Raw genomic sequence first — 19180 nt, forward strand, 5'->3', positions numbered from 1 at the left:
TTGGCTATTGCGAATAATGCTGCTATGAACATAAGACTACAGTTATCTCTCTAAAGATAGTGATTTTGTTTCCTTTGGGTATATACCCAGAAGTGGGATTGCTGGATTGTAAGGCAATTTTTATGATTGACTGACTGATTGATTGATTGCCATAGGAATTACTGATCAGTCAAATTTGGAACATGTTTTTACTACCCTTCAGATTTTTGTGTATTTTTTTTCCTATTGGCTAAATTCAGTGGCTATTAGAGACCAAGATCAGCCAGGTTGATTAGGGGCAGCATGAAAAGCAAAGAACATTGGCTGAGGAATCACGGCCTCCTGGAGTTTCATCTCAACTCTGGACTCTAACAAGCTCTGTGTCCTGGGGAAGGCTTCAAACTTCTTTGTGACTCATCTTTAAAGCAACATGACTATAAGAAGTACAACACAAATATTCTATGGCATCTATGAACATATTATTGTTTTTACTCTTAAAGTATTATTGCTGATGGTATTATTTTCTATCAGCAGAAAAACTGACACAGGGTAAAAGAAGATACACAAATTCAATCTTATTTTTCCTGGGAGAATATTGAGGATAAAGTTCAGAAGGAATCTGTGTCAGTTAAAGCTTACTTGAGCAGGAAGTTAGAATTTACTGACTTGGAAGTAGTTCTATTTTTAATTTTTGTAGGAGCCCCCATACTATTTTCCATAGTGGTTGTACCAATTTACATGTCCACCAGCAGTGTACAAGGGCTCTGTTTTCTCCATATCCTTACCAATGGTTGTTATCTCATGCCTTTTAAAATAGACATCCTAACAAATATGAAGTGGTTTTGGTTTGCATTTACATGATAAGCCGTAATGTTGAGTAATGTTGAGTACCTTGTCATTAACCTGTTGGTCATTGTATGTCTTCATTAAAAAATGTCTGTTTAGGTACTTTGCCCATTTTTATTTGCTTTTTTTCTGTTAAATTATATGAGTTCATTGTATATTTATATATTAATGACTTATCAGATATCTGGCTTACAAATAGTTTCTCCCATTCTATAGGTTTCCTTTTCATTTTGCTGACAATTTCCTTTGCTGTGTGGAAGGGGATGTTAGTCTTTTGTTGCTAGGTTATAACAGCTCATTATATATGCTAGATACTAGTATGTTATCAGATATAATTTGCAAATATGTTTTTACTCTGTGAGTTGTGTTTATACTTTCTTGATAGTGTCCTTTGAGCACCCCAAATTTTAATTTTAATGAGTTCAGTTTATTAATCTTTCTTTTGTTGCTTGTATTTTGGGGTCATATCTAAGAAACCATGGTAAAATACAAAGTCAGGATAATTTATCCTTATGTTTTCTTCTAAGTGTTTTATTATTTCAGTTCCTACATTTAAGTCTGATTAATTTAGAGTTAATTTTTATATATGTTGTGAGGTAGGGGTTCAAGTTCATTCTTTTTCATATGGATATCCAGTTGTTTCAGAATCAATTTTTGAAAAGACTCTTTTCTGGAATCCTTATTGAAAATCCATTAACCATAGATTAATAGGTTTATTTTGGCATCCCAAGTCTATATCCATAGATTTGATTTTTCTCTTTATGCCAGTTATCACATTGTTTTGATTACTATACTATATGTGTGTGTGTTGTCTACATATATATACATTTGAAAATTGGGAGATATGAGACCTCCAGTTTTGTCTTCTTTTTCAAGATTGTTTTGGCTATTTGGGGTCCCTTGTAGTTCCATATAAAGCTGAAGATTAGCTCTTCCATTTCTGCAAAAAAATGCAGTTGGAATTTTGATTGGGATTACATTGTATCTATAGATCGACTTTTTTGGAGTCTTGTCATCTCACAGACAATTCTTACCAATTCTTACTGTCCTACTAATTAATTATTTCAATTAATAAACACATGACTTTTCACTTATGTGTTTTTCTTTAAATTCTTTCAACTCATTTTGCAGTGTTCAGTGTAAAAATCTTACACCTCCTTGGTTAAATTCATTTCTAAATATTCTAAATATTTCTAAATATTTTATTTTTTGGATGCTTCTATAAATATAATTGTTACTCTGATCTTTTAAACATGCTATGGTAAGGAAAATATTTTTGTTCTTTCTCATTTATATATTCATTATTTGTTTATATAACTGAATTCTTTTTTTTAATTTTTTATGTTTTATTTATTTTTGAGAGAGAGAGAGAGAGACAGAGCATGAGTGGGGGAGGGGTAGAGAGAGAAGGAGACACAGAATCTGAAGTAGGCTCCAGGCTCTGAGCTGTCAGCACGGAGCCTGATGTGGGGCTCAAACTCATGAACTGCTAGATCATGACCTGAGCAGAAGTTGGATGCTTAACTGACTGAGCCACCCAGGGGACCCTATAACTGAATTCTTAAAGTCTTATTTTGTTCCTTATAGTTCTTTAGAGTTGTTAATTATTTTAATGCCCAAATTTTCATATATTTGACAAATATGAGCCCCTTTAAGCTGGCTTTTGTATTTTGTTTTTAAGATTTTTTTGTTTATAATGTGTTTATTTTTGAGAGAGACAGAGAGTGAGCAAGGGAGGAGCAGAGAGAGAGGGAGACACAGAATCCGAAGTAGGTTCCAGTCTCTGAGCTGTCAGCATGGAGCCTGATGTGGGGCTCGAACTCATGAACAGTGAGCTGATGACTTGAGCTGAACTCAGATGCTTAAGCAACTGAGCCACCCAGGTGCCCTTGGATTCTGTATTTTATTGTTGTTTCTATCATCCTTTGAAAACCTCCTTTATTACCAAAACAGGATATTCCAGGCTCAGCTTGTATTTTTCCCGACACAGTCTCATAATAACCTTGATGCAAGGAATAGTGGCAAATTTTTGGAGATATTGATATTTGGAAACTAAGATCTGTGGAATTACATATCATTAGAATATATAATTAGCAATTTTATCATATTGCAATTTTTGGAAAATCACAGAATATGGCTTAGTAACTTACTTTTTTCCCATTTCTTCTTGTAGTCCCTCCAGTGATCCGGGTGTATCCAGAGAGTCAGGCTCGAGAACCTGGGGTAACTGCAAGTCTCAGGTGCCATGCAGAGGGCATACCAAACCCTCAGCTTGGCTGGCTGAAGAATGGAATCGATATTACACCAAAGCTGTCCAAACAACTCACACTTCAAGGTGCTTTTCAGTTTCATTTTCTCCTCTCAAATGACCATGTAGAAATTTTACATTAAAATTTATAACACAGTTTACATGACTCAAAAAAAAAAAGTAGATGACAACAAAATGTCATGAATATGAAAAGAATATAGCTGTTTCTAACACATTATATCTGAAATAGAGCCCTTTACTATTTTTAGTGTTTTCAATAATAATCTTGTCATAATAATTATGTCACTATTTTAGCAATAAATAAAATATTATATTATGTATCTTTTAAATACTTGTCTTATGGATTATAGCAGATATGCTGAACAGAATAGGTGGATGTCTTCAGAGAATACCTTTCTGCAGGGGCCAATTAAATGTTTAAATCATACTTTTAAAATACATTATAGGAAGTATAAATAATATGGAAATTCCTTAGTGAATGTTTTGTAGTATACTTTGCAAATGAAGACAGAGGAAAATAAAAACATTACCAAATTGTTTTAAGGTTATGAATATTATTATTGAATTCTAATTTATAAAATATCCTAAATTTTAATAATCTAATGTGTAACTATAATTAATCAATTATTACACATATAATAATCATTAATATGTGGTAAGTAGAAAACAAAAAATATCTTTGTGCAAAAACAGTTGCATATACGTTGATTATACCAGTAGGTTGAAAAATGTATATCTTATTTCCACCATCAAGACTAGAACATGACAGGTCATTTTACTGGAGTATCTGTTGCATGACATGATATTCTTTATTGCTTGCTTTAAATTCCTGCAATTCATACTGCTAGAAATGAATGTATTTTCATTTTGGCATTATTTCTATAAGCACAGACATCAATTCTTATTCCACTTTGACAAAGAATGTTTCAATATATGTTTTTAAATACTTTTTTTGAAATATCTACTATTTTTTTCAAAAATGACATGGGAAAGTAATTTTGACCTTTAAAACCTGAATGCTACAAATCTCCATATTAATATAAGTAAACCAACATGTTTACATCTGCTGATCATATCTTTAGTGTCTATAATCTTAGAAGAGAAGAAGATTGATCTGATTAACACAAATTAAAGTGAAGAAAGTTCTAATTAGTTTCTGATTTTGTCATCTCTTGCCCATTTAATACTAGTAAGCCATATTAGATGGGCAAGTTATATCTTTGCCTCTAGGAATATACAGGGAGGTAAATTCAGGGGTTTGGTTACACTCTAGATTCAATATTGAAAGAGTGTGGGCCCTTGTAGGATAGCTATTATCATTTTTAAAAACGAGAAAATAGCTAAAGTTTTGACAGAATGTGACAAATGAAAGGTGAGTGGGGAACACAACCTACGAGATAACTCTGAGTGCATTTGAGTGTTGAATTTCATAGGACTTTCTATATGATTACATATTACCAAATACTATAGTTATTCAATTATCCATTTATTCAACAAATGCTTAGTTGGCATTAATATGTGAGGTCCAAGTCTAGGCACAGACTCCATAACTATGTCCATGGATGGGATGATATGTTAATGAAAGGAAGTAAAATCCTAGAAAAGCAGAAATGTTTAATTGGAAGGCAAATCAAGATAAATAACACAAGGAGACTGAAAATCAACAAGGAAGCATGAAATTAAGGTGATTCTACAGAAGAAAATAAAGCTAAGTATGGGAAAGTGTTCAACAATGTCAAATGCATAGAAAGGTTAAGGAAAGTCACTGAAATGTATTTGTGAGTTAGGTGATTAGGTTTGGCCTTTTGACATTTAAAAAAGCAGTAATAGTAGCAATTAGTCTTCAGTGGGTTTGGAAATGAAAAGGAAGTAGGAAGTATAAAAATCTCTCCAGTTTTGAAAGGAAGAAAAAAGAAAAGTTAGCTGCCACTGAGGGTAAGAATTAGGGCAAATAAAGATATTTTTTCTTAAACAGTGCATCAATTTGAAGGAATATTAGTAAGGAAAAAGATGTGGAGATGATGGAGGTGAGGAAGGATGACCAAATAATCATAGAAATCAGAAAGAAAAGAGAGGAGATTGATTTCCCTTGCAAAGAAACAGGAGAGAGTTTCCTTTGAAATGTAAATAAATGTAAAAATGTAGATGGAAATAGGAAATTGGCCTAACTCGTTTTCCCAGCTTTTACTGAAATATAATTGACATAACATTGTGTTAGTTTAAGGTAATAAAATGTGATGATTTAATAACCATGTATACTGCAAAATGATTTGAGTTTACTTTCTAATTACATGTATGTATTTCATTATTTAAAAGCAAGGTCACTTGCGTAGATTAAGAAGTTAGTATTAAGATGGGAAACATCAAACATAGTAAAGATTTGAAATAAAAATGGAGCAGGAAATGAAAGGCATGTAACCATAAAGGTCAGGTGAAATAAATAGCAAGTAGCATTGAACATCTTGCAAACTGAAAACTGTGAATTTCAAAATCTGTAAATTTGCCTATGCAGTAGTCTCTTAATGTACTCAAAAAAAACTAGATACAGAGACACCAAGTGTGGAGATATGTCAGCTTGTTGCAGTTTGGGCAGTTAGTAAGGCCTGTGTGTCAGAATGATAAATGGACTAGGGAATTGCTCATTCTGGCAATAGAGTAGAAAATATTTAGAAATGGTGGATTATGTAGAGAAGGAGGAAGACAGTGAGGCATGTAGGTTAGGAGAACATATAAGAATATTGAGAAGAGAAAGTTTGAGGAAGGAATAAATTGACGATATTTCAAAACAAATCTAGAGAATTGAAGTTGTGAAGTTGTGGGTCTTAAGAAAAAGTATGTTCTTTGGAGAGAGCCATATTTCATGTAAAACAAGAAGCTGATGCAGGCTTAAATGTATGTTCACTCCTTATTTTTCAGAGCAGGGGTCTGCCAACTAAGGTCCACAAGCCAGATCTGGGAACATGCCTGTTTTGTGAATAAAGTCAATTGGGGGGGGGGGGGCGGCTTTGTTTTTGTTTGCCTTTAGAACACAGCCACACTCATGTTGTAAAGTATTGTCCATGGCTGCTTTCATGCCAGTATGGCAGAAGTGGGCAGTTGTCACAGATATGATATGGCTTATAAAGCACAAAATATTTACCAGGCCTTTTACAGCAAAGAAACAAAAACAAAAACAAATCACCAACCTCCCTTTTGGAGTAGTGACTCTCAACAATGGATGGGGGCTAGGGGGTGGTGGAGGTGTGTAATAACATCTATAAAGTGAGAAAGAGGTTCAAGTAGTCTGGCTCTTTCTCCCCAAACACTCACTGCCTCTCCATATCCTCCTATTCACATCCCTTGAGAGCCACTGGCATTTCAAGCTCTTTTCCCACTGTTTTTCTGCCTTCTTTCCCCAGACAACCACACAGGACATGGTGCATGGTGTTCTTGTGATTAGATAATAAAGGGCACAAGCACACACAGAAAGACTTAAAGAAATAAAGTAAAAGAGGGAAAAAAATGAGCACAACAAACACTGGATTTGGGAGTCTGATAGGCATCCAGCCCCCATCTTTTGAGTTGAGTGATTTATGTACGATCATTCTCTGAGTCTCGGATTCTGCTTCTGATAATTATGTATTACTTAGGACAATTAACACATAATATGTGTAACACCACCTTGTATATTTCCTACATATAGTCAGTTTTTAATTATACTCTGGTATCCACATTAGGGAATACAACTCATTAATTAGGGATTAGCTTAAAAAATTATTTTACTAAGATTTAAAAGTTGAGCTACTTATTCCCTTAACCCTTTGGTTATACATTGACAGTGTTAATTTCCATATTATAATATTGTTTACATATATTCCTGGCAAAAGATTGAAATCTTGCAGACAAATCATGTGTTTTTATCTTCTGTTTTCCTTACTTAATAGTTCCCTTACCTTATAATTCCAGATATTTAATACACGCTCAATAATGTACTTGACAAGTGGTAATTGCACTATACTTGTATGATGTAGCTGGCTTAATTCCTTTATGAAGTCTTTTTATATGTATTCTCCTGTATATAAAACATATTGTTATTATTTTTAAATTTTGTAAAACTTAGGACAAAGTGAATTTTGAATACTAAAAAGAAATAAATAAATGGAATTATAGTTATCAATATGAAATACCTATACCAAGTAGGAAATAGGAAATAAATATAAAATATAAAGCATGTGCATTTGATACAGAGTTTTGGGTTCTCTGTTAGCAGAATGACAACACAGTTTATGAAACACTTGAATGCTTTTGGAATAATTTGGCATGCCTCCAAAGCATGAAAGTAGGAAGGAAAGCAGTTTAATTAGGACAAGCTAAGAGAACTGCTTGACTGTGTAATCGGAAAGCACTGTACCAAAACTGAAATTGGAGTTTACAAGTTGCATTTGCCTTCTGTTTTCAGCAAATGGCAGCGAGGTTCATATAAGCAATGTGCGCTATGAAGATACAGGAGCATACACTTGTATCGCAAAGAATGAAGCAGGAGTGGATGAAGACATCTCTTCTCTTTTCGTGGAAGATTCTGCCAGAAAGACCCGTATGTATCGAACACTCGCCCTCACAAAGCGCGACTGGCTATAGAGCAGGGCTTTTCTGCAGCAGTCTCTGGTTACTGCCACCTTAAGAGCTCACTGCCCTGCCACCAACATCAATCCCTGGGCTGTTTTCTCCATTTAGTGCTAGAAATGCTTTGCCATCACTGCCCACGTTTCCCGATTGTATCATGAAGTAATGGGGAAAAATGTATCATTCATTCTTTTTTAAAACAAAACAGAACAAAACAAAACAACAACAACAACAACAAACTATTACGTAGCGAAAGAGATATGGATAGAGTGGGGATGCTCAAGATGGATTTTTAGTTATAGCTAAATTACTTGGAACTCCAAGTACCATGATTTATCAAATGTGCTCTCTATGAGAAAAGTCACGGACACTTTGTTCCCCCAGTCCGCATATGCCACAGGATGGTTGTTTTAAGATTGGGTCTGGATGTACTTGGAATGACTATTACCCTTGCTCTTCAATCTGATTTGTTAGATGCATTTACAAATCTAATTATTCTAATTTGTTGCAGGGCCCCTGATACTTGGAGGACTCTAGTTTGGCATGCCTATTTCTCAATCGAGTTCTTGAACAAGGTTAAAGCATTGTCTCAGGAATCTTATTTCTCTTTAAATCAACGAGTATATGTAGATATTGGTGGATCCAAGGGGGGAGAAAGATCTTATGCAAGTCCTGACTACTAGTATATCTTTATCTATATTTGGTCTCACTAGTTCAACCGTCATTGCAAGCAAATATTTAAAAAGAAAATTCTTGGGTCACCTGGGTGGCTCAGTTGGTTGGGAGGCCCACTTCGGCTCAGGTCATGATCTCAGGGCTTGTGAGTTGGAGTCCCTGATCTGGATCTGGCTCTGTATTGACAGCTTCTGGAGCCTGGAGCCTGCTTCGGATTCTCCCTCTCACTCTACCCCTCCCCCAATCGCATTCTGTGTCTGTCTCTGTCTCAACGGTAAATAAACATTAAAAAAAGTTTTTTTAAAGAAAATTCTTAAGGTAGATAAAGATAAAAGAAAGCTAAAGTTAATGACCTGGATAAGGTCCAGCATAACTTCTCTATGCCTTTTATATATTTCTGCTAAATATCAATTTGCAATCCACTTTCTCTTTAAAAATAATTTAGGTGACAAGTAATTGAATACTTTAGTTTTCTTTGTTCTTTATGATGAAAGTTGTAAGACAGAGTTTAATTTCAATTCTCTATTCTGATTTTCTTTTAATGTTAGTCAAGTATTTTTCAATATGTTTCCCTAGTTACAACATTAAAATACTAGCTACTATTCCTTTAATCAGTGAACCACTTACTATTTAGCAGCATGTAACTTTGAGAAAAATTTTAGGGGAAGATTTAATATAATTTTATTCATAGATTCAGTCACATGAATGTATTTGCTTAATTATAAACACTTTTCTGAAATCATGTTTTTACTTTAAGCTCTTAGAGGTCAAAATAATACATTTTAAATAAATTTTTGAGATTATATGTTAACATCCTATTAAAATCAGAAGTAGCATTTGTAAGTTATAGCAATGCAGGCCTTACTATATCTATATTTATAGAACTTTCAAATTCATCCCATAAGTAACAATATAAATAAAAGATTCAAAGGGTTTTGTTCCTAAGTCTGGATATAATTATTTATAGGTGTTCCTTCTATATTTAATTATGTAACATTTTCAAGGATAAAGAGAGAAAACTACCAGATTTTATTTTTTAATTTAATTAATTCATTTATTCTGTTAGGAACACAGCATAAATTCTCTACCCTCTTAAATTTTTAAATGCTCCACATTTTATTGTTAACTATAGGCACTAGGTTGTACAACAGATCTCCAGAACTTGTTTGTCTTGTATAACTGTGACTTTGTACACATTGAACAACTTTCATTTTTCCCTCCTCCGCATCAACTGACAGCCACCATTCCATTGTGTTTCTATGACTTTTGACTCTTTGATAACTCATATAATGCAATTACACAGTCTTGGTCTTTGTGACTGGCTTGTTTCAATTAGCATAATGTCTTTCAGGTCTATTCATATTGTCACAAAGGATAGGATTTCCTTCTTTCTAAGGTGGAATAATATTCTATTGTATGTGTACACAACATTTTCTTTATCCATTCATTTTGTCAAAAGATATTTATTTGAGTTGTTTCCATACATTGGCTATTGTGAATGATGCTGCAATGAATATGTGAGTGCAGGTATTTCTTTGATCCTGATTTCAATTCTTTTGGATATATATACCCAGGAGTTGGATTACTGGATCATATGATAGTTCCATTTTTAATTTCTGAGAACTTCTATGTTTTTCATAATAACTGCACCATTTTTCGGTCCCATGAATGTGCAGGGCACATTCCAATTTCTCCCCATCCTTGCCAATACTTCTATCTTTTGTTACTGTAATAATAACCATCCCAACAAGTGTGAGATAGCTCATTGTAGTTTTGATTTGCATTTTTGATTAGTTATGTAGAATACCTTTTCATAAACCTATTAGCCATTCTTATATCTTTTTGGAGACATTCAAGGCCTTTGCCCATTTTTTTTTTTTTACTTAGTTGGTTTTTTTTTTTTTAAGTTGAGTTACTGAAGTTCCTTATATATGTTGGAAATTAAACACTTATCAGATAATATGATATGAGCTGAAAATATTTTCTCCCATATCTTAGGTTGCCTTTTCACTTTCTTGATTGTTTCCTTTACTGTGCAGAAACTTTTTAGTTTGATATAGTCCAACTTGTCTATTTTTGTTTTTGTTGCCTGTGTTTTTGATAAAGTTATAGGCCAATATCCTGATGAACATAGATGCAGAATTCCTCAACAAAATATTAGCAAACTGATTCTAACAACACACTAACAAAAGCATACACCATGATCGTGTGGGATTCATCCTTGGAATGCAAGAATGGTTCAACATATGCAGATAAAATTGTGATTTGCACATTAAAAAAAAGAATGAAGAAATGAGTAAAAAATCACTTGATCATCAAATAGATGCAGATAAAATATTTGACACATTCGTACTAGAAATGCTCAACAAATGACACATGGAAAGAACATACCTCGACATAATAAGGGCTATATATGACAAGCCCACAGCTAGCATCATGCTCAATGAAAAAAAAAAATGGAAATCTTTCTCTCTCAGCTCAAGAACAAGACAAAGATGCCCAGTCTCACCATTTCAATCCAACATATCACTACAAATCCTAGCCACAGAAATTAGACAAGCAAAGGGAAAACAAGTATTCAAATCATAAAGGGAGAAGTAAAATAGTCTATTTGCAGATGATATAAACTTTTAAATAAAAACCCCTACAAAGACTCCACAAACAATCTGTTAGAACTAATGAACATATTCAGTAAAGTTTCAGTGTACAAAATCAACATGCAAAAATCTGTTATGTTTCTATAAATTAAAATGAGATATCTGAAAGGCAATTAAGAAATCAATCCCATTTATAATAGCATCAAGAAGAATAATGTACTTGGGAATAAACTTAATCAAGGAGGTAAAAGACTGTACACTAAAAACTATTATACATTAATGAAAGAAATTGAAGACACAAATAAATGGAAAGATATTTTATGTTCATGGTTTAGAAGAACAAACATTATTAAAATGCTAATATTATCCAAAGAAACCTATGATTCAATGCTGTTTCCATAAAAAACACAATGGATTTATTTTTTTTCAGAAATAGAAAAAAAACTAAAATTCATATAGAACAACAAAAGATCTGGAGTAACCAAAGTGATCCTGAGAAAGAACAAATCTGGAGGCATTGTACTTCCTGATTTCATAATGTACATAAAGCTATAGGAAATAAAATAATATGATACTTGTATAAAGACAGATACTTAGACAAATGGAACAGAACAGAGGACCCAAAAGTAAATCCATGAATGTACAGTTAATTGAATTCCAACAAGAGGACCAGAATATACATTGGAGAGAGGGTAGTCTTTTCAAAAAATGATTCCGGGAAACTGAATGTCCATATGTAAAAGGATGAAACTGGATCCCAATCTTACACTATATACAAAAGCAACTCAAAATGGATTAAAGATTTAAACATAAGACCTGAAAGTGTAAAACTTCTATGTTTCATTACATTGATCTTGGCAATGAAAATAATGGATTTTGACTGTAACCCTGAAGTTTCAAACATTGCTAATTCATGTTTATATTCTACTCTTTTATAGGATACAATCCAGTTTCTTTGGAATAACAAATTTACCTCTCATTTAAATAAATGCCTTTAATTTTTGTGACATTTGGTTTCCAAAAACTTGCTGTACTGGTTATATATATATATATATATATATATATATATATATATATATGGAGAGAGAGAGAGAGAGGCAGAGACAGAGAGAGAGATGTGAATGCATCCATTTTAGAAATTTATGCACATAATTAAAATCAGAATAACACTAAATGAGTAAAATGAGAATATTAGGAGCTACAGAAAAGAAGAAATAGAAAATGTAAGAATGTCTATGTGGAATAAGACAGTTTTCCTGGGGATGTGTCCTATTACTCAGTAAAACTGTCAGAATCCTGTATAACAAAAACAATATCCAAATCAAGTGGAGATCACATTAGAGAAGTCTATGGCCTTATGTAACCTACTTCTTAAGGATATCCTTGGGTTCTCTTCTAGTAATTCAAGGGACAAAGTCCAATATAAATTATACAATGTGTATTTGGATAGATAGTTATTTTCAAAAAAGCCAAAGGAAATAGTCACAGAGCCATCCCTGATGACTTTACTTTTCTCATTTGTACATATTAAAAAATTGTGGACTTGCCCATATTGATCAAATATAAGTTCAGAGGTCTTTTATTCCCTGCCAGTAGTGATGGGATACAATGTATCTAAAAAGGCAGATTGGTATAGTAGAAGAGCATGAATTTGGGCATTAGACAGGAGTTAGAATCATTGCCCTACCCCATGATAGTTCTGTGATTTGGAGCTATTACAAAACCTCTCTGAGCTTTAATTTATCTATTTGTAATATGGAATGAATACTACTAACTCACTAAGGGCTTTCTTTGTAGACATTATAAAGCATTCTCCATAGTGCTAGACATAAATTTGCTCTTCCTCCAATTTATGCTTATTTTCTGAAAATAATTATTTACTCCTTGCTAGAAATATTGACAGTTATTTTTTTAATACTCTGGAGAATCTAGCAATTCTTAGAAATTAGAGTTTCTAAGATGAATGATACTTAGAGACAGATAAAAAGATTGAGGCAGAACTGAAATAGATGTAGAGATAATGAGGGATTGGGAGAGAGGACATATATTTGGACACCTATAAAATTATTTATTCAAATATAAAATATCATTATTTCATTTGGCATAAAAAACTTGTTTCAATGGATTAGAGAATACATTTTTCCCTTAATGTAGCTTTTAATATATTTTAAATAAAATACATTTTGTTGACAGAGTCCACTTTTGTCACAGAATGAAAGCAAAAGCTACATTTTATTTCTCTTTACATCAATTTATACTCCTATTATATTTTAAAAATAATTCTTTAATGTTCCCTTCTTCTGTTTTCTTTTTGAAAGATGCAAGATGAGAAGTATTGAATTTCATATAGGCAGCAAGAAAAATGGGGAAAGATTTACAACTTTTGGACTAAATGACACCACACAGTCTTACTTTGTTTAGCTACAGCTTCAGAGCAATCATCCATTATTTTCTACATAATAGAGCACTCATAGCAGTATCAATCACATTTTTTTTCTTATACTACATTTCCCAGCAGGATGATACTGTTGAGTGAACAATTCATGCAAAGCATCATACGGCAAAGGAGTTTATGTTTTGCTTGTAACCTAATCTTTGAATTGGAAAACCTTGAGTTACAGTGCCCAACTTTGTCAACAAACCTCACTGGAAGTCTTCTTGTGTGACAAATTGAACTACAAAAAAGTGCTTCAAAGTAATATAATCTACAGTTGCATTAGGGATAGGGTTTGATAACTAAGATTTAATAGAGTGATATATGAGGAGGATTTAAATGTAAAGAAGAGTAGAAATGGGCCATAGGGGATTGTAACAGGGAGTAAGAGATGATATGAAATATATGAGAGGGGTTTAGGCAGAGGTAAATGTTATTCATTTTAAAACATCTTGCAAGGAGCATAAGCACTTGATACATTTTCATTCCCAAGGGGAGTGAATTCCCAGATGACAATAATTCATCTGCAGGATTAAGGTAAATGAAAAGCAGTGTGAATGTAGGCTGCTATTGAAAGCTTTTAAGCTACTGGCTGCATTAAGCACTAAGCACAGATTATATCACACCTTGCTAGGATTTTAGTAAAGATCTAGCCTCTTGTAAATATTGGAATATAATGCCTGAATATAATAGTATATACAATTTTTCTTTTCATCATTGTCACGGTCAGTATTATATTTGGAAATATTGTGCCATTACAACAATCATTATTTTAGAATTCAATGAATTAGTATTGGTCAACAATTATGAAATACATCAGTTGTAAGATTCCTTTACAGGGTATTTGACATGTGTTAAACTCTACAACAAGATTACTTGAATAAACAAATTATGCAAATATATAATGTTAATGTAAATTAATGCTATTATAAAACTATAATGAGTGTAATTCACAATATACAGACTTTAGGAATATGGTAAAATGTATCCATTTGCACCTAAATATTTCAAAAGATATGTAAATGCTTAAGAAGTGTCTGTCTATTTTAGAAGGGACCTTGAGAGCATGTTTGGAGTTACAGCAGGGGAGCACAGCTACTCCTATCTCCTTGAGGAACGAAGGTCTTCCTCTATTAGAGATGATCATCCTCTTCCGCTGAGCACACAGCTTCAGAGGGACATGCAGGCCACAGTGAGGGGAGAAGGGGACATGTGCCTAACCAGCCAGATCAGCAGTCTCAAGCCTGGTAATCAGTGGGGTGACAGATGTCACAGCCAGCTTGCCTACACCTGAAACTGTGTGTAACATACTACATTGTTATATTAACTGGAATTTAAATAAAAACCTTAAAGCAAAATGCAAAGATAAGAAAATGAAAAAAAGTAGAGAAAAGCATCTTAAAATAGGTTAGGGGCACCTGGGTGGCTCAGTCGGTTAAGCAGTTAAGCATCTAACTTCAGCTCAGGTCATGATCTCCTGGTTCTTGAGTTTGAGCCCATGTTGGGCTCTGTGCTAATAGCTCAGAGCCTGGAGCCTGCTTCAGATTCTATATCTCTGTCTTTTGCTCACACTGGCTTTCTCTCTCTCTCTTCTCTCTCTCTTTCTCTCTCTCTCAAGAATAACATTAAAATAAAATTAAAATAAAATAAAATAAAATAAAATAAAATAAAATAAAATGGCTTAAAACAGGGTCTTTTTACATACAAACACAGTTTGAATATGGTGTTACAAATTTTGAAAATAGTACATATTCTGATAATATAAAACAATTAACGAACTCTCTAGTCTTCATTTACCTCCTGTTTTTATTATTTTTTAAATTTTAAGTAAGTTTCACGTTCAGTGTGGGACTTGACCTCACATTTACTTCCTCTTTTTATTTTTAACTTAAAAAAATATTTATTTATTTATTTTGGGGGAGAGAGAGTGCATGTGCCCATGCAAGCAAGTGGGGGAAGGGCAGAGAGAGGGAAAGAGAGAATCCCAAGCAGCCTCCATGCTGTCAGCACAGAGCCCAATGCAGGGATGGAACAGTGAGATAATGGCCTGAGCTGAAATCAAGAGTTGGACACTTAACCAATTGAGCCACACAGGTGCCCCCTTCCTATTTTTAAAGAATGGACCAGGGGTGCCTGGGTGGCTTAGTTGGTTAAATATCCTACTCTTGTTTGTTTGTTTGTTTTATGCAAAATATATTTTGTTTATTTATTTTTTTATATAATTTATTGTCAAATTGATTTCCATACAACACCCAGTGCTCATCCCCACAGGTGCCCTCCTCAATGCCCATCAACCACTTTCCCCTTTCCCTCATGCCTCATCAACCCTCAGTTTGTTCTCAGTAACCAAGAGTCTCTTATGGTTTGCCTCCCTCCCTCTCTAACTTTTTTTCCCCTCCTCCTCCCCCATGGTCTTCTGTTAAGTTTCTCAAGATCTACATATGAGTGAAAACATATGGTATCTGTCTTTCTCTGCCTGACTTATTTCACTTAGCATAATACCTTCCAGTTCCATCCACACTGATGCAAATGGCCAGATTTCATTCTTTCTTATTGCCAAGTAGTATTCCATTGTATATATAAACTGCGTCTTCTTTATCCATTCATCAGTTGATGGACATTTAGGCTCTTTCCATAATTTGGCTATTGTTGAAAGTGATGCTATAAACATTGGGGTACAAGTGCCCCTATGCTCAGCACTCCTATATCCCTTGGGTAAATTCTTAGCAGTGCTATTGCTGGGTCATAAGGTAGTTCTATTTTTAATTTTTTGAGGAATCTCCACACTGTTTTGCAGAGTGGCTGCACCAGTTTGCATTCCCACCAACAGTGCAAGAGGGTTCCCGTTTCTCCACCTCCTCGCCAGCATCTAGTCCTCTGATTTGTTCATTTTAGCCACTCTGACCGGCATGAGGTGATATCTCAGTGTGGTTTTGATTTGTATTTCCCTGATGAGGGTGACATTAACATCATTTCATGTGTCTGTTGGCCATCTGGATGCCTTCTTTGGAAAAGTGTCTATTCATGTCTTCTGCCCATTTCTTCACTGGATTATTTGTTTTTCAGGTGTGGAGTTCTGTGAGTTCTTTATAGATTTTGGAGCCTAGCCCTTTATCTGATATGTCCTTTGCAAATATCTTTTCCCATTCAGTCGGTTGCCTTTTAGTTTTGTTGATTTTTTCCTTTGCAGTACAGAGGCATTTGTGTTCAATAGTTCATTTTTACTTTTAATTCCCTTGCCTGTGGAGATGTGTTGTGTTAGAAATTGCTGCAGCTGAAGTCAGAGAGGTTTTTTCCTGCTTTCTCCTCTAGGGTTTCGATGGTTTCTTGTCTCACATTCAAGTCCTTCATCCATTTTGAGTTTATTTTTGTGAATGGTGTAAGAAAATGGTCTAGTTTCATTCTTCTGCATGTTGCTATCCAGTTCTCCCAGCACCATTTGTTAAAGAGACTGTCTTTTTTCCAATGGATACTCTTTCCTTCTTTGTCAAAGATTAGTTGGCCATACTTTTGTGGGTCCAATTATGGGTTCTCTATTCTATTCAATTGGTCCATGTGTCTGTTTTTGTGACAATACCATGCTGTCTTGATGATTACGGCTTTGTAGTAGAGGCTAAAGTCTGGGATTGTGATGCCCCCCACTTTGGTTTTCTTCCTCAATATTACTTTGGCTATTCAGGGTCTTTTGTGGTTCCATATAAATTTAAGGATTGTTTGTTCTAGCTTTGAGAAGGATGCTGGTGCAATTTTGATTGAGATTGCATTGAATGTATAGATTGCTTTGGGTAGTATTGATATTTTGACAATATTTATTCTTCCAATCCATGTGCATGGAATGCTTTTCCATTTCTTTGTGTCATCTTCAATTTCCTTCATAAGCTTTCTATAGTTTTCAGCACACAGATCTTTTACATATTTGGTTAGGTTTATTCCTATGTATTTTATGGTTCATGGTGCAATTACAAATGGTATCAGTTTCTTTATTTCTCTTTCTGTTGTTTCATTATTGGTATATAAAAATGCAACTGATTTCGGTACATTGATTTTGTACCCTGAAACTTTAGCAGACTTTTGGTGGAGTCTGTCAGGTTTTCCATGTAGAGTATCATGTGGTCTGCGAAAAGTGAAAATTGACTTCATCTTTGGAATCTTGATGACTTTTATTTCATTTTTTTGTCTGATTACTGATGCTAGGACTTCCAACACTATGTTAAACAACAGTGGTGAGAGCAGACAACCCTGTCGTGTGCCTAATCTCAGAGGGAAAGTTCTTAGTTTTTCCCTGTTGAAGATGATATTAGCTGTGGGCTTTTCATAAATGGCTTTAATGATGTTTAAGTATGTTCTTTCTACAGACTTTCTTGAGAGTTTTTATTAAGAAAGGATGCTGAATTTTGTCAAATGCTTTTTCTGCATCTATTGACAGGATTATATGGTTTTTTTCTTTTCTTTTCTTTTTTCTTTTATTACTGTCATGTATCACAGTGATTGATTTGCGAATATTGAAACCAGCCCTGAAGCCCAGGAATGAATCCCACTTGGTCATAGTGAATAATTCTTTTTATATGCTGTTGAGTTCGAGTTGCTAGTATCTTGTTGAGAATATTTGCATCCATATTTATCTGGGATATTGGCCTATAGTTCTCTTTTTTTGTTGGGTCTCTGTCTAGTTTGGGAATCAAAGTAATGCTGGATTCATAGAATGAGTCTGGAGCTTTTTCTTCCTTTTCTATTTTTTGGAACAGCTTGAGAAGGCTAGGTTTATTAACTCTACTTTAAAACTCTGGTAGAATTCCCCAGGGAAGCCATCTGGTCATGGACTCTTATTTTTTGGGAGATTTTTGATAACTGATTAAATTTCTTCACTAGTTATGGGTCTATTCACATTTTCTATTTCTTTACATTTTAGTTTTCGTAGTGTGTGGGTGTTTAGGAATTTGTCCATTTCTTCCAGGTTGTCCAGTTTGTTGGCGTATAATTTTTTATAGTATTCCTTGATAATTGCTTGTATTTCTGAGGGATTGGTTGTAATAATTCCATTTTCATTCATGATTTTATCTATTTGGGTCCTCTCTCTTTTCTGTTTGAGAAGGCTGGCTACAGGTTTATCAATTTTTAAATTTTTTTCAAAAAACCAACTCTTGGTTTCATTGATCTGCTCCACTGTTTTTTTATATTCTATATTGTTTATTTCTGCTCTGATCTTTATTATTTCTCTTCTTCTGCTGGGTTTGGGGTGTGTTTGCTGTTCTGCTTCTAGTTCCTTTAGGTGTGCTGTTAGATTTTGTATTTGGGATTTTTCTTGTTTCCTGAGATAGGCCTGAATTGTAATGTATTTTCCTCTTAGGACTGCCTTTGCTGCATCCCAAAGGGTTTGGATTGTAATATTTTATTTTAATTTGTTTCCATATATTTTTTTAATATCTTCTCTAATTGCCTGGTTGATGCATTCATTCTTTAGTAGGGTGTACTTTAATCTCCATGCTTTTGGAGGTTTTCCAGACTTTTTTCTGTGGTTGATTTCAGGTTTCATAGCATTGTGATCTGAAAGTGTGAATGGTATGATCTCAATTCTTTTATATTAATTGAGGGAAGTTTTGTGACCCAATATATGATCTATCTTGGAGAATGTTCCATGTGCACTCAAGAAGAAAGTATATTCTGTTGCCTTGGGATGCAGAGTTGTAAATATATCTCTCAAGTCCATCTGGTATAATGTATCATTCAGGGCCACTCTTTCTTTACTGATTCTCTGTCTAGATGATCTATCCATTGCTG

The 19180-nt window shown here is 34.0% G+C and overlaps 1 protein-coding gene across 1 annotated transcript in view; it reads left to right on the forward strand.

Annotated features, from left to right (window-relative positions):
* Positions 1-19180, forward strand: part of FSTL5 (follistatin like 5) — a 793609-nt gene that overhangs the window by 643366 nt on the left and 131063 nt on the right. The window contains exons 9-10 of the mRNA XM_042935151.1: positions 2999-3160; positions 7533-7667. Of these exons, the coding sequence (XP_042791085.1) occupies positions 2999-3160; positions 7533-7667 (297 nt within the window). The remainder of the gene's footprint in view (positions 1-2998; positions 3161-7532; positions 7668-19180) is intronic.

Source organism: Panthera leo, chromosome B1 (genome assembly GCF_018350215.1).
Source record: "Panthera leo isolate Ple1 chromosome B1, P.leo_Ple1_pat1.1, whole genome shotgun sequence".
Lineage (NCBI taxonomy): Eukaryota > Metazoa > Chordata > Mammalia > Carnivora > Felidae > Panthera > Panthera leo.